This window comes from Vespula vulgaris, chromosome 19 (assembly GCF_905475345.1).
Source record: "Vespula vulgaris chromosome 19, iyVesVulg1.1, whole genome shotgun sequence".
Classification (NCBI taxonomy): Eukaryota; Metazoa; Arthropoda; class Insecta; order Hymenoptera; family Vespidae; genus Vespula; species Vespula vulgaris.
This window is the reverse complement of record NC_066604.1, coordinates 2,694,566-2,707,988: the sequence shown is the minus strand read 5'-3', so window position 1 is coordinate 2,707,988 and position 13,423 is coordinate 2,694,566. Positions and strand designations below refer to the sequence as shown.

General features: G+C 36.6%; 1 protein-coding gene and 1 long non-coding RNA gene across 22 annotated transcripts in view; one reads left to right on the top strand and one right to left on the bottom strand.

The window, feature by feature from the left end:
• The window catches only part of LOC127070753 (vesicular acetylcholine transporter), a 58,034-nt gene that overhangs the window by 17,432 nt on the left and 27,179 nt on the right, over window positions 1–13,423 (top strand). The window contains exon 2 of one of the 2 annotated variants that reach the window (XM_051009151.1): window positions 7,069–7,160. In XM_051009151.1, the coding sequence (XP_050865108.1) occupies window positions 7,086–7,160 (75 nt within the window). In that variant the 5' untranslated portion in view covers window positions 7,069–7,085. Of the gene's footprint in view, window positions 1–7,068; window positions 7,161–13,423 lie in introns of those variants that run through there. The other variant, XM_051009150.1, reaches the window with a different exon arrangement.
• The window catches only part of LOC127070765 (uncharacterized), a 29,024-nt gene continuing 16,124 nt past the window's right edge, over window positions 524–13,423 (bottom strand). For 14 of the 20 annotated variants that reach the window (XR_007784633.1, XR_007784632.1, XR_007784641.1 and 11 more), the window contains 13 exons: window positions 13,064–13,311; window positions 12,030–12,226; window positions 10,220–11,942; window positions 9,513–9,726; window positions 9,295–9,414; window positions 8,373–8,462; window positions 7,721–8,071; window positions 5,850–7,228; window positions 5,646–5,784; window positions 3,791–3,990; window positions 2,272–2,453; window positions 1,679–1,903; window positions 524–1,493 (listed from right to left, as the gene is read on the bottom strand). This is a non-coding gene — a long non-coding RNA (uncharacterized LOC127070765). The remainder of the gene's footprint in view (window positions 1,494–1,678; window positions 1,904–2,271; window positions 2,454–3,790; window positions 3,991–5,645; window positions 5,785–5,849; window positions 7,229–7,720; window positions 8,072–8,372; window positions 8,463–9,294; window positions 9,415–9,512; window positions 9,727–10,219; window positions 11,943–12,029; window positions 12,227–13,063; window positions 13,312–13,423) is intronic. The other 6 variants (XR_007784647.1, XR_007784640.1, XR_007784642.1 and 3 more) reach the window with 6 other exon arrangements.

The window sequence follows — 13,423 nt, the reverse complement described above, 5'->3', positions numbered from 1 at the left end:
TCAAATCTAACGGTATGTTAGTTATGATAAACTTTGTTAATTGGGATCGTACGAGTTAATAACTTTTGATTAATTAAATAATTAATGAAAATAATTATTCGTCGCACGTACGCAGCTTCTTGTCACACAACATACGTATATCCGTTAATTACTTTTACAACGTGTGTCAAGTGATATATAATTAACAATTCGTGATATATAATTAATAATAATCTAATAAAAGAATTCCTTCGTACTTCACATAACGTGTTTCGTAAAAAATATCGTACAAATGCTCGATCGTTTGATTTATAATTAAAACAAATTAATACGATTCGATAATAATCGAGAATAATTTGAAACGTTCAGTAGGTTCGTAGAAGAATACGCGGCAAAAGCGATAAATTTGAATGCGTAATTGGAAGAAACGAGTGTTTCTATAACGTAAGCCTTCGCGTATATTCGATTTATAGGTATATTTCATTTATAGGTATATTTGAAACTTACTAACCTAAATAAATTCCAAGCTACTACAAAAACGACATTTTTGTTTCAATAATTTGTAATATTTTTCCACGTTCTTTTACATTTTTTACATCTTTTACATTTTTTACATTTTTTACATTTTTTACATTCGCAATAAATACATAGAACGAGCAACCTTTTTCGCAACATTCGATTATTTTTTATTGCGTTAAGTAAATCGTGCGTACAATTTTATTAGATTCGATTCGCTCAGTTTTTCATAATAAATAAAAATTAACAAACACAGGAAACATTACGATTCTAGCGGAATTTGAAAGAGAATTATTACTAAATGTCATATCTAATAATGATGTCAAATAAGAAATAATGGATTACATATTACATTATAAAATAATCTCTGTCATATCTCGAATACAAATCAATTTTTTAATGTACATATCGAATAATAATGATCGACAAACGATTATGACGGAAATTATTTAACAATGAAAAATGTTCTACTACCATCATGATAGATCATCGTTCATAACAATTGAAAAGACAATATCTACTTAAGAGAAGAGACAATGATATTATAAAAAACAAGAAGAAAATCTAAAGTTGCACACGTTCAAGTGTCTTTTTGAATCGACGTGTTCTATCTACCGTCAGTCGGACTTGGAGTATAGGATAGCCACCCTCGAACAAGCCGTGAGAGGGTGTAGACGAAAGAGGGATGAACGAAAGTATAAGAGAAGAGTAGAGAGCTACGGTAGCGACGATGACTATGCCACGATGGTGAGCATAGTGGTCGAGGTTTGGGGGGCTTGTAACAAACGTGGATCGTGTAAGGGGTCGAAAAGATAAAATGAGATCGTGTCTTTGGTCTAGTCGGCGAGGGTGAAAGACAGAGGAGAAAAGAAATTGGTACATCGTCTTGGAAAAATGAGCCGGTGAAACGACGAAATCGTCCCTTGAAATAACACGCACACATGGATACATCGTCTCTCTTTTTATCAGGTATTCTTTTCCTCTATCCGTTTTCATATCTGAAATATAAATAATACTGAGTTAGTCGATAAGCAATGTTTTAATTTTCAGTACAAAGCATATAGTACGAAGTATGCTATGACCGATAAATACCATTCGAATGTGTAATATTTGTTATGTGTAAATATTTTCTTTTTCTTTCATTAATTCATACTAACAATTATTTGGATAAAAGATACTTAACATTTTTTTGGCAATATAAGATGAATATCAGAGCCAAGCAGGAACGTTACTTTTTTCTTCATTTTCTCGGGTATATACTCTAGCCGAGAATTTTGCTAAAAAGAGGTCGAGTGAAACTCGAACAAATTCTCGTATTTTCAACGCTTCATGAAAATAATCGAGCGTAAACGAACTCGTTCAATGTTCATACACCCAAATAATATAAATATGTGAACCTTCGTGGTAACTGAAAAGGTAGAGCAATTGTAGAATGTGAACATTGCGAGGGTTGAGATAGAATGCACTCTTCCAGAATGAAAGCGATGCAAAAAAGAACAAAAGAGAGAGAGAGAGAGAGAGAGAGAGAGAGAGAGAGAGAGAGAACATTTTCAAACAAAAGCTGATGCTCGAGTACTCGCTCGTAGCATTGTTGCCCTTTACCCTTCGTAAAGCTCTCCTCCTACGTGCGATCTCTCCCTCTTTCTCTCCCCTTCTCTTTCTCTCTCCCTTTCTCTTTCTCTCTCCCTTGCTCTTTCTCTCTCCCTTTCTCTTTCTCTCTCCCTTTCTCTTTCTCTCTCCCTTTCTCTTTCTCTCTCCCTTTCTCTTTCTACTCACTCATAGTGCAAAAGGGTTGACAACTCTCGAAGGAACAGGAAAGGCTTTAACCCGCGAACCGGATGTGCGCTCGTTAAATGCTTCCTGAGCGATTTGCATCCAGGTAATTTCTCGTTGTTTCTATACTTGACTTCGTCTTACGAGAATAATAAACGAAGCATGCCAAATTATTACGAACAGCCCTGTGAAGATATTACACGAATTATTATCATTATTATTATTATTAGTACTATTAAGCACGACTTTCAGTAAAAGACGTCTTAACAGTTTCATTCAATTAACTTAAAAATTAACAAGCAGGTATATATATATATATATATAATGCTTCTTAAGATTCATCAATTTAATTAGTTCCGAACGTAGGATTGATTTTTCTATGTATTCGAGTTTCCTTGTACTTATTTCAATAATAAGGATGTAAATTTTTTAAGAGGGATTTTTTCTCGAACATCTCGAAGATTTAAACATAATTGTAGATACGCCCATGAGCTTTGGAGCTTTCCCTTCTTATGAATAACGTAAGGCGATTTACCAATATATAAAGCAACAAAGTCGTAGCAAACGTCATCATCTTGAGATGGTTACTTTTACCATCTTTGTCTTTCTTTCTTTCTTTCTCTCTCTCTCTCTCTCTCTCTCTCTCTCTCCCTCTTTCTCTCTCCCTCTCTCCCCCTGTCTCTCCCCTTGTCTCTCCCCCTGTCTCTCCCCCTCTCTCTCCCTCTCATTGAAACATCCCCTAAAGTATATTTCCCCTTCCTACGATTCACCTCCCTTCCCTTTCTTGTCTTTCTCTCAACTACCAGGAAGATGATGAGGTTTACCATGGGGTACCATGTTGCGTTACGGCTATCAGACCGGTCATAAAATGGCATTAGCGTTTCCCCCATATGCTTGTGGATCTCTCCACACGTTAGAATTTATATGAAGAATTATACAAAGAAAAAAGTAAAGATAGAACGTTACTGTGTTGTTTAACTTTACTCTTTTCACCGACTATTGATTTTCTAACTATTGTATCGAATAAATCCGTAACAATCAATCCTACGTAGATTTTCTACTTAAACAAATGACTTAATCTTCTAACGAACGACAAATTCTTCTATTGAATGACGAACTTTCTATCAGCAACAAACATTTTACGACAGAAAGACCTCAATACGAACTAGGTGCAATCACTTTAAAACATTTAACGCTTTTTCCACTAGTAAAAGATTAAAACAGAAAAATAGAAAAAACGAAAAGGAAAGAGGCAAAGCTCTTTTTACCAGGCGTAAAAAAAAACCGCGAACGTGATCGTGCAAAGTCGAATAAAAGACCAGCTTGGTACGCCCCTTTCCATTTTCTTTTTGCCTTGAGGCACCCTTCGAACACTACTACGAGAACTCGGTTCGAGCCCTATAGGGCAATACTACGAAGTACAGCAGAGGCTTGGCCGCAGTAACGACGCGTCGTCAGTTAATCAAGCCATTTCGTTCCTTCGGGATTGGGAATGAGGATTTTCTACGAACGACCATCGAACCTTTTTCCTCTTTTCCTCAGTTCTTCTTTTTTTTTCGTTCCCTTTTCCCTTTCTACTGCCCTTTTCTTACTTCCTACTTTGCCCTTATAGACGAATCTGCTGCAACGTACGAATTTTTCCAGGATAAAATCGATTCGAACGTTTTATCTTCAAAAGGCATCAGGATGAATAACGTTCCATTGGAAGTTCCTTTTCCGAATCTGAAAGAAATTAATTTAATTAAATATAAATTCGCCTTTTAAATATAAATGTATACGTTTATAGAATTTAAATTGTATGCTTTTTAAAATGATTAAATAAATCGATTTTAGTTGTCACGAGACTTAATATATAATACTATAAACTATAGCTATGTATACATATATATACATATACATTGTAAATTCATTCCGGATAATTTCGAAAAGATCGCGTCTTATTGAAAAGAGTGAAAGCAGTTGATCTTGTTTCTCAGAAAGTTAACTTAGCTTATCTCGATTGGATTAAAAAGTTCTAAACTGAAACGAGGCGAACTGATCGGTAGAAACTTTGTACTTGTCGATAACGCTACACGAATAGAAATTAGGAAAAATGTCGATGAATTTAAGATAGGATGTCTCTCTGTGCCTCTCTCTCTCGCTCGCTCTCATAAAAAATTCGTATTAACGTATTGGTTAATCGAGTTAAGAGGGACAGAAAGGGAAGAAGACTTGAAAAGAACGACTAGTCCTTCTCTATTCAAGTCTCGCTCGAATGATTCCACTCGACATAGCATCGAGTTTAGAAAGTTCCAATTTCGTAATTAAGGCGCAGGCGGCTCCAATTCGCCACTCGCGAAGCCTTATGCACGTAATCGTCGTTAGACCGCATCATATGCAGCATAATCAATTATTTCGCCTAGCTCGATTGCACGTGAATCTCGCCACGTCAATATTAAATAATGTTTTCCCTAATTAAAGCAGCTCTACGCGATGCAAACACGAAACGTGTATTTATCATGGCGAAAAAAAATTTTCCAATTTTTTCCCTTTCCTTCTCCTTCCTCCTTTTTTTCTTTTACACGTCTCTACTTTTGTTTTAGATTTGCCCTACTAATACGACTCTTTCACTACTTATATTTGAATATGAAATAAAAAAATGTACTATTAGTTAATTATCGTTAAACTTTCAATTTATCAAACTCCTCTTATCCGAAAGTTATACGTAATCCAAGTAGATCTCTGCATAGCATATAATCGTATCTATTTAATTAAATTTCTTTTTAATGAACATACGGTTATATTTGAATTTCTCAATAACATGCTGCAATATTGTATAAGGAAAGTTCTTCAATATACCTTAACGCTCTTATCTCTTTTTAATATACTGTAATACCATATAACGTAATTTCCTCCTAAATATAATAATCTAACTACCTTTTAATACGCTTTCTATTTTCTTCTCAACGTACTCCAATGACTTTTGTTGCATATTTTCAAAAAAAGAATTTCATCCGCCTACGTTTTAGAACGAATGAATAAATTATATAATATTTCATTTGTCGAACAAGCTCGAACGCTCGGTTTCATTGAAGAAAATTCTTCTCAATGGTCAATGATCATACACGGAATGTGCGAGGTGTCTCCGTTAGATCCCATTGTCATTGAAATTCTTTGGGTGGTCTCCCCGAGGTAGGTAGGAAGGAAGGAAGGGCTTCTCTGCCATATCCGGGGAAAGAGAAGGGCGAGAGCTACAGAGAGACTACAGAGGGCTACGACCCCTGTAATCCCGCGACTGAAAGCCTCGTTTAATATTTATGATTTATTTCGCTTTAATTCGACGCGCAAACGAGAGAAAGACACGCATCTGTATTCAATACACATACATATACACTCACCTTTGCGTAACGTTCTATAGGACATATATATTGCCCGTTGGAGATTCTACAAATGTCACAGTTTTATCGGAACAAGTGCGTTTTCCACGCAACTACAATTTTCCCTGTGGTTTTCATATTTGCTATCCGATTTCTTTTCCTGAAAATAAATAAATAAATAAACAAACGAAACAACTTTTTAACGAGAAACAAAGAAAGATTTACCTTCATTTACAAGTCTGATCGTCATGAGCTCGATAACAATGACCGATAGAGATACCTTCACCCTCGACATTCCTGACAAAGACTAGGGGACAGAATTACCCCTTCTCTCTGTATCAACTTACGTAATTGAGATTTATTAATTCGGAGGTTGGTTAGTGGCCACGCAACGAGACCGTTCTAAAGATGTATCGTAACGTTATTATTGCAGACACACTCGCACACTCTCTCGTACAGACGTACACACACACATTCATTCTATTCGACAATACGTATTCATAAATCTTAAAGAACGCCGATAATATTTCATTGTTGAAATTCTTATCACGAATTGAATCGTCACTTGTATCATTCGACTATCGCGTACCGATAAATCTTGTGAAAACTTTATGATTAATTTCGTTGAAGTTTCTCGACAATTTCACGTCTTGTTTAAGACAACAAGCAAACAAGTAAATCGTAACAGAGGAAATCTCGTAAGGAGAGGGACGAACCTGGTCCTTAATATCAGACAGAATTTGGTGCTTTCGGCAGGCTTCGTTAATACGAAGGAGACAAAGCGATCCGTCATCAAGCCGTTTAATGAAAGTCGCGCCCATAACTTGGTTGGTTTAAGACGCGACCGGTACGAAAGTAAGAGATAGAAGATAACGATCCCTAGGGTGGAAGAGGGAGAGAGAGAGAGAGAGAACGCTAAAGTCGAAGATGGAAGTTTAACACTTAATCCAGCAATATGAAACTCCCCTGTGGCCTGTCGTAACCTACGTTCTTTCACGCCTACTCGTATTATACTTTACGATCAAGGATATTTAACTTTCTTAAAGTTAAAAGTTCGTGTCAAATAAAAGAATATCTCAACGATCTGTAGCATCTATAAAAAGAGGAGAAATCTATCAATGAAATTATGAATGTTTGAATGATAAAACATTAACGCGCGTTCTTCTCTTCAGAATTATTCATACGCTTTGTACGCATTGGCATATTAACATCTGAATATCTGATAAAGAACGTAGAGTTCTCTCTTCGCTTTTTCAAAAGTTATTCCATGTTCGATAAGAGATGAACACTTTTTCCGTCATTCGCTCTAAAAGTTATTGCGTGTTGGTTTCTGGTAGTGTCTCCATCCATCAAAATGGATGCAGAACGCAATATCGAGAAAGATGTCAGCCGATAAATAATGCAATTTTCTTTGAGCTATTTATCTTTTTCTTTTCCTTTCCAGAGGGATGGCGAGAGTCGATGTTGGGGGCCCCGCGTCGTTTGCTCGTGACTCTCGGTAGTCTCTCCAGGGACAGCTCGTCTTGTCCAGCTACGGTAAGTCGTCACTTTGTTCCTTATCCCTTATCGACCAATTCCTTCCTTTCGCGTTTTCGTTTGTTCTCCTGGAATAAAAAGCAACCGATGACGAGGAACACTTTCGATTCTCTCACAAAGAATAACTAATCGATAATATGAAACGCGAGAGTGTGAATAGACAATGGCCAACATTTTCTTTGCAAACGAGTAAACGACTCGATAATAATTACGAATAATTATTATCGGAGATGATTGGTAATCGCAACGATCAATGCCACAGTAATTATCGAACATGTGGTTAAGTTGTTGTTGTTGTTGTGTTGTTGTTGTTGTTGTTGTTGTTGCTGTTGTTGTTATAATTGTTATCATTAAATATTCATTGGCATTATATTATACGATAACATTGGACAATATTTCATTTGATTCACAACTTGATCGACAATTACGATTTATCAATGTTTCAATCTACGGTGTGATTATTCAATGATCGTCGAGTCTTAGACGACACATTGACTAACGCAATATAAATATTTTATCGTTAATTACAATCGACGATTCGAATATTCTAATGATCTTACCCTAATCACACGAAACATCCAAAAATATAAGAAAGAACTATTTTTCTTGTTTTTCTTTTTCTCTTCTTACTGATAACTTTGCATTTACTTTTCCATTTCTGGTCCTGGTTAAATTCGTATCAAGTCCTTTTCGCGAAGGTCTTGCTTGTAAATGTAAATCGACGGCCATCGTAGCACACCCTCGAAATCGCCCTAAAGAGATGAGAGAGAGAGAGAGAGAGAGAGAAAGAAAAAGCTGTGGTAGAAGCCGCCTCCAGGCGATATATGTAAATGACACGTAGCCGGCTTTGGATAAAATCTCGTTACCAACGCGACAGTGACGCGAGCCAACGAAGATAAAAGCAAGCAACACTGAAAAAGAGAAAGAGATTTATACAGAAGGATCTATGTGAAAAAGAAAAGGAATCTATTACTTTGTTAAGAATATTTTTGAGCAATAGAAAAAGAACGATAAATAAATATAATTCTCTCCTTTCAAAAACTTCGTCAAAACAAACTAAAGTCTTCGTAACTATATAATCTCTTTTCTGAAAATTTAATCTTTAGAAAATGAAAAAAAATATATAATATACTCGATATCGTACTTATGATATATCATACAGCATGCTATATAAATAATATATGAAATGATATGCTGACAAAATATCGTTACCTTGACTAACGAGTTATCTTGTAGTTCTATCTGAAAAGTTAACGTCACTTCTCTCGCGAATAACGTTCCATTGCTTCTACGAAATTCAATCTAAAAAAGGGAAAGAAATTATGGTGATAAATTCTCTCGGGATAAGCTCGAGGAAGAAACTTTGTGCGAATGATGGAAAAGCGAAGATCCGTCAGGAAAAAGTATTTGCTATCCTACAGAGAAAGAGAGAGAGAGAGAGAGAGAGAGAGAGAAAAGAAAGAGGCTTTGAAGTAACCGGAAACACACGTGATCTTTCCCAAAACTTTCGTAAACGAAAATGAAATAACCACAATATACTACTATTTCCAACTCACAAATACGAATGCATCGACTAACTACTTCTTCGTACATTATATATTTATTCTATCCGTGTACCGTATTAAAGGTACTGAAACAATAAGAGAAAATATATTGTGAAAGATAAAATAAGGACTAATACCTAATTTAATAAGCAAATAATATATTTCCAGCTAACACTCGTATTTTGTAACATCGAGTGGTTAAGAGGAGTCCTGACATGGATGAGATTAAAGATTTTCTCGTTGAAAAACGATATAGATTTCTAAAAATATACGAGGAGCAAGAATTAGTCTCTACTCGAAGCCGCTATCGAATATCGAAATCGATGTTGTTCGAGGAAAAGAAAAAAGGAAGAGAGAGATGTTGATAGAAAAAAGAAATTAATTAGAAATAAATATCTTCAAAGGGAATAAATAGTGTGGTATGCGAGCCAGATAAATATAATACGATAATTACAAATAACAGTAATTAATATAATAGGTAAGAAAATTGACGCGACGCAGTAAGAAGATTTAACGGTCTTGTTAATGTGGTAAGAAAGCAGCAACTCGTAAATCATATCACGCGTGAACATATATATCCACATACGTACATACATAGATACGGGAGAAGGTGAGAATATCCATATATAAGAAGTAAAAGCGAAGAGACGAAGAGCTGCAGACGTCCATAAGAAAATTGCTTCCTCGAATCGAGGGCGCTTAGAAGTCTCCTAAACGGAAGAAAGGAGTATTATAGCTGTATGATGTAAGAGAGAGAGAGAGATGCAAGTAAAGTGGATAAAAAAGGAGAGAGAGAGAGAGAAAGTACCGTTGATAGGGCAAGAGAGGAACTCCGTCGTGCTGCTCGCCGTGTCACTTCAGATATTGCTTTTATATTGGATTTTCGGTCTTATTTTACGAAGCAAAAAGAACCACCAAAAGCCTTTGATTTTTTCTGCACCCTTCGAGCTCTCTCTTTCTTCTTTTCCTTCTTGAATTATTAGCTCTTTATTTTCTCTGCTTTGTCAATCAGCTTTCTTTACCTAAGTGCAGAAAAAAAGTAGTTATTACAAAAATAATGTATAACGAGAAATACGAGAATGTGAAAAAGAGAACGGAATGAAAGAATCAAGAATAAAAGTTGGAAATGAAATACGTGGTCATTCCTGGTATTGATCAGCAAACCAGGTATACCACGCCCATCTATCAATTAGTGAACTTCCATAAAGCGGGTATTTATGAAAAAAAAAGAAAAAAGAAAAAAGAAGGATTACATCAACGCGAACAATATCTTTATTGCTGGGTCAAACTAAATATTTCATATCATACGTGTACTCGTCCGTAAAACACAACTCTCGACTAACTCGATTAATAATGAACGTATTAATAACTAATTTCTCTCTTTCTCTCTCATCAGAGATTGTGAATTACCAATCCTATTAAGTTGTAAGTGGTACATTTAACGATTCATTAAATCATATTCAAGATATTTTTGAAAGATTATGTTAGCTTTAAATATCAGGAGTATATACGTACATATATATACACGCGATATTATATACGTCGGAGGAAAATCGGCTTAGGTCAAAGGCGTTGGACATGGTAAGCCGCGACTTCGCTTATTCCACCTGGCCAAGCTCGTGGTATTCCAGCCCTTCGTGTATCCCATTAAACGGAATAACCACGATAGCCAGGCTTTTCTCCACCTGCTGTTACTACTACTGCTGCTGTTGTTGTTGTTGTTGTCGCTGCTGCTGATGCTGATGCTGATGCTCCTGTTCCGCAGACCTTTTCCACTCTTCTTTTACTTCGTAGCTTAGGTGAAAAGAGTGCACCGTCACGAGCGGTCCATAAATAACGCGTTATCTCGAGTTCCGATAGCGAGCTAATTTATTTACGAATCGTTCCTGACCCCCGAAGGGTGCCTTGCGGGCCACGTTTTATGTATGAGTCACGTGCCATCTGCCATGCCACCATTCGATCTATTATGCCAAGCGGAAACTCTATGTTTGGCTCTGTTATATTCAATGACCCGAATTTCTTTTCTACATTTCTATTTTGCACTCTTTTCCTTCGTTATTCCCGATTCATCTGCAAGTTTGTTAACGGGATTCATCTTTAAATTAAGTCGATGAAGATTTCTTTTTCTATTAATTTTGCGCCAGACATTATAGTTGACGATCTGGTAAGGTCAAGTTCTCTATCGACGAAGGAACGAGTAAATTAGTAACTCGATTTTACTCCATTCCAAGAAATTTCGTCGTGAATCGATTGTAGTCTTGCGTGTATACTATATAACTCGAGAAACTTCTAAGCGGTCTGTCTCGTGGACGATAAAAAGAACCATAAAACGAGCATTACGAGTACTCAAGCTCGCGTTATCGAAGAAAATTATTCCCGAATTCGTTCGCGTTAATTTCTTAACACTTTCCTAACAAGTTATCAAACGCATTGGATCTTCCAAATGTATAAATACATATGAAAATGCGAAAAAGTAACATTTGACGAATACGATTGAATCTTTGAAGAAAGAAAACAAGAGAAACAAAAAATAAAAGAACAAACGCGATATTATCAATCGATATAGATTCTCGGAAGGCGGAACCTCAGAAATGGAACGAATTAATTTCCGCGTTATTTGATATTCGCAAGATATCCAAATCTCTCTCTAATGGAGAAACCATGAGGATGCGATTAAAGTGGATGATCCCATAAAGAGAGGTCGTACGTGAGCAGCCCGTATTGAAAAGTTCGTTCAATCGATATCGTTTATACGCTTCGTTTCACCGGGTGAGTGAAGAGATTTCTCGCATCGAGCAGAAAAAAGATATGATGACCCCAGTTGGACGTATCGCTAGTCGTTCTTCTACTTTCGCTAATAAGCATGATCAAGGGAAGAAGAGTTGCGGCACGCTACTAGAACAGTTCCAAAGGCCGACTTCAAAGAGAAACGACAACTCGCGAGTGTCGCTAACTAAACTCCTGCCCCACCAGCTCTCGTTGCTAGCTCGTAGATACCAACAAACGGGGAGAGAGGAATAGAAGTGAGTTTGCCGTTTCCAATCTCAGTCCATTTCGTGATTAAGCGTAAACTTCTGAAGTTGCCCCTGAGGATGCTTTGCAAATAACAGAGTTGAGCAAACGACAGTAGTCAGTGATCGATTGACAGGCGCATTGCACTCCTAACTTTTCACGAACTTTTGTTTCTATATAAAACGTACTAATGATTGTTCTCCTTTCTCTCCCGAATCTTCGTTATCTGAAAATTGAAAAGAACCGAGTGAATGAATTTCCGTCGGACGATTATTTTAATAACAGTGATAACATGATACGAGAAGGAGTTTACTTGTATTCCATTCTCGAGGATATCGAATTGCTAATGGCGTAAAGTAAACCTGCCAGCGTAAAAACGTACGCTCTACGATAATTGAAGGGTTGGCTAGAATCCCCTACGAGGTATCTTTGGCCCTTCCTCTCTTACTCGCTTTAACCCAGGCAACACCACCTCATTCTGGTTCTTCTGTCTAATTGCTCGTCGAAGTTCTACGAAAACAAAAAGAAGTATATATATGTGTGTATATATCGGTGAATCAAAGGGGAGTATTCGCGGAGCATTCCCCAAAGCCGAGTTCGTTGTAATTAGCAAACATTTTCGTTCGCTAATGGACATTATCGTGATTGGTCACGTCTCGTTTACCTTAGAAATCAATGAACGAAAATATTTCAAAGAGATTTTATTAGCGTGGTCGTTTATCAAACGAGATATTTCGAAAATGTTTGTTGATGATTTGCTTCAGAAAAATTCCACATAAATCCTCCATAGGGAAGAACGATAGGTATTCTCTTATTCGTGGGGGTCAAGTTCTCGGTCGCCTCATTAGAAACGCGAGCGTGGTTCCCTGGCGTTTTGCTCTCCAATTACCGTACAACCCGCTTTCGGCTTCAAGCAGGTTCAAACTCTCTGCGTCTCTCATTGGCGTAGACACCGAAGTCTGATCAAAATTATCAGAAATTTGTACGAATCGTCCGTCAATAATCGAGGTAAGCAGCGACGTTCTATGTATTTACAAAATGAAATTTGATTAAGGAATTCCAATTATCTCTGAATCCGTACGCGCGTGTGTGTACAACGAAGATAAAGAGAATTAATATAGGAAAATTATCGATAAAAGTACGAACTAAGAAGATTGATAAACATGCGTTATGATATCGATTTTATTTGCGATCAAATAAATCTATATCATAAGATTAAATTCTAGTGAGATATAAATTACAGTTATTGGTCATTAATCATTTCGCGAGGATATAATAATTGTTATATGTCGATATTATAAAAAGTTGCTAGCGATTGATTATACAGATACTTTTTTGTAAACGTACGCCAATGGTAGAAAACTCTCTCTCTCCTCTTATTCGCCCTCCTACAAAGAGTTCGCGCGACGTGGCGTTCACGCAAAATCCGTAATTGCTTCGCACGGTTGCGCATCACCAACTGTTTGCCAATTTGTTCGATTTGCCAGTGTTTGCTCAGAGAAGTAGGAAACAACATTCATCCTTTCCTCGCACTCTTTTCTCTTCCAGCGAACCTTTCCTCGTCGGTTGTAGGAACGTCGTTGTGACCATGGCTACTACGGTAAAAACGAAATAATTTTATTACGATCGATACAAGTCCATACAAAGTACAAATCCATTTCAATATTTTATCAAAGCTATCATGCATAATTTTTTTTTTAAACGATA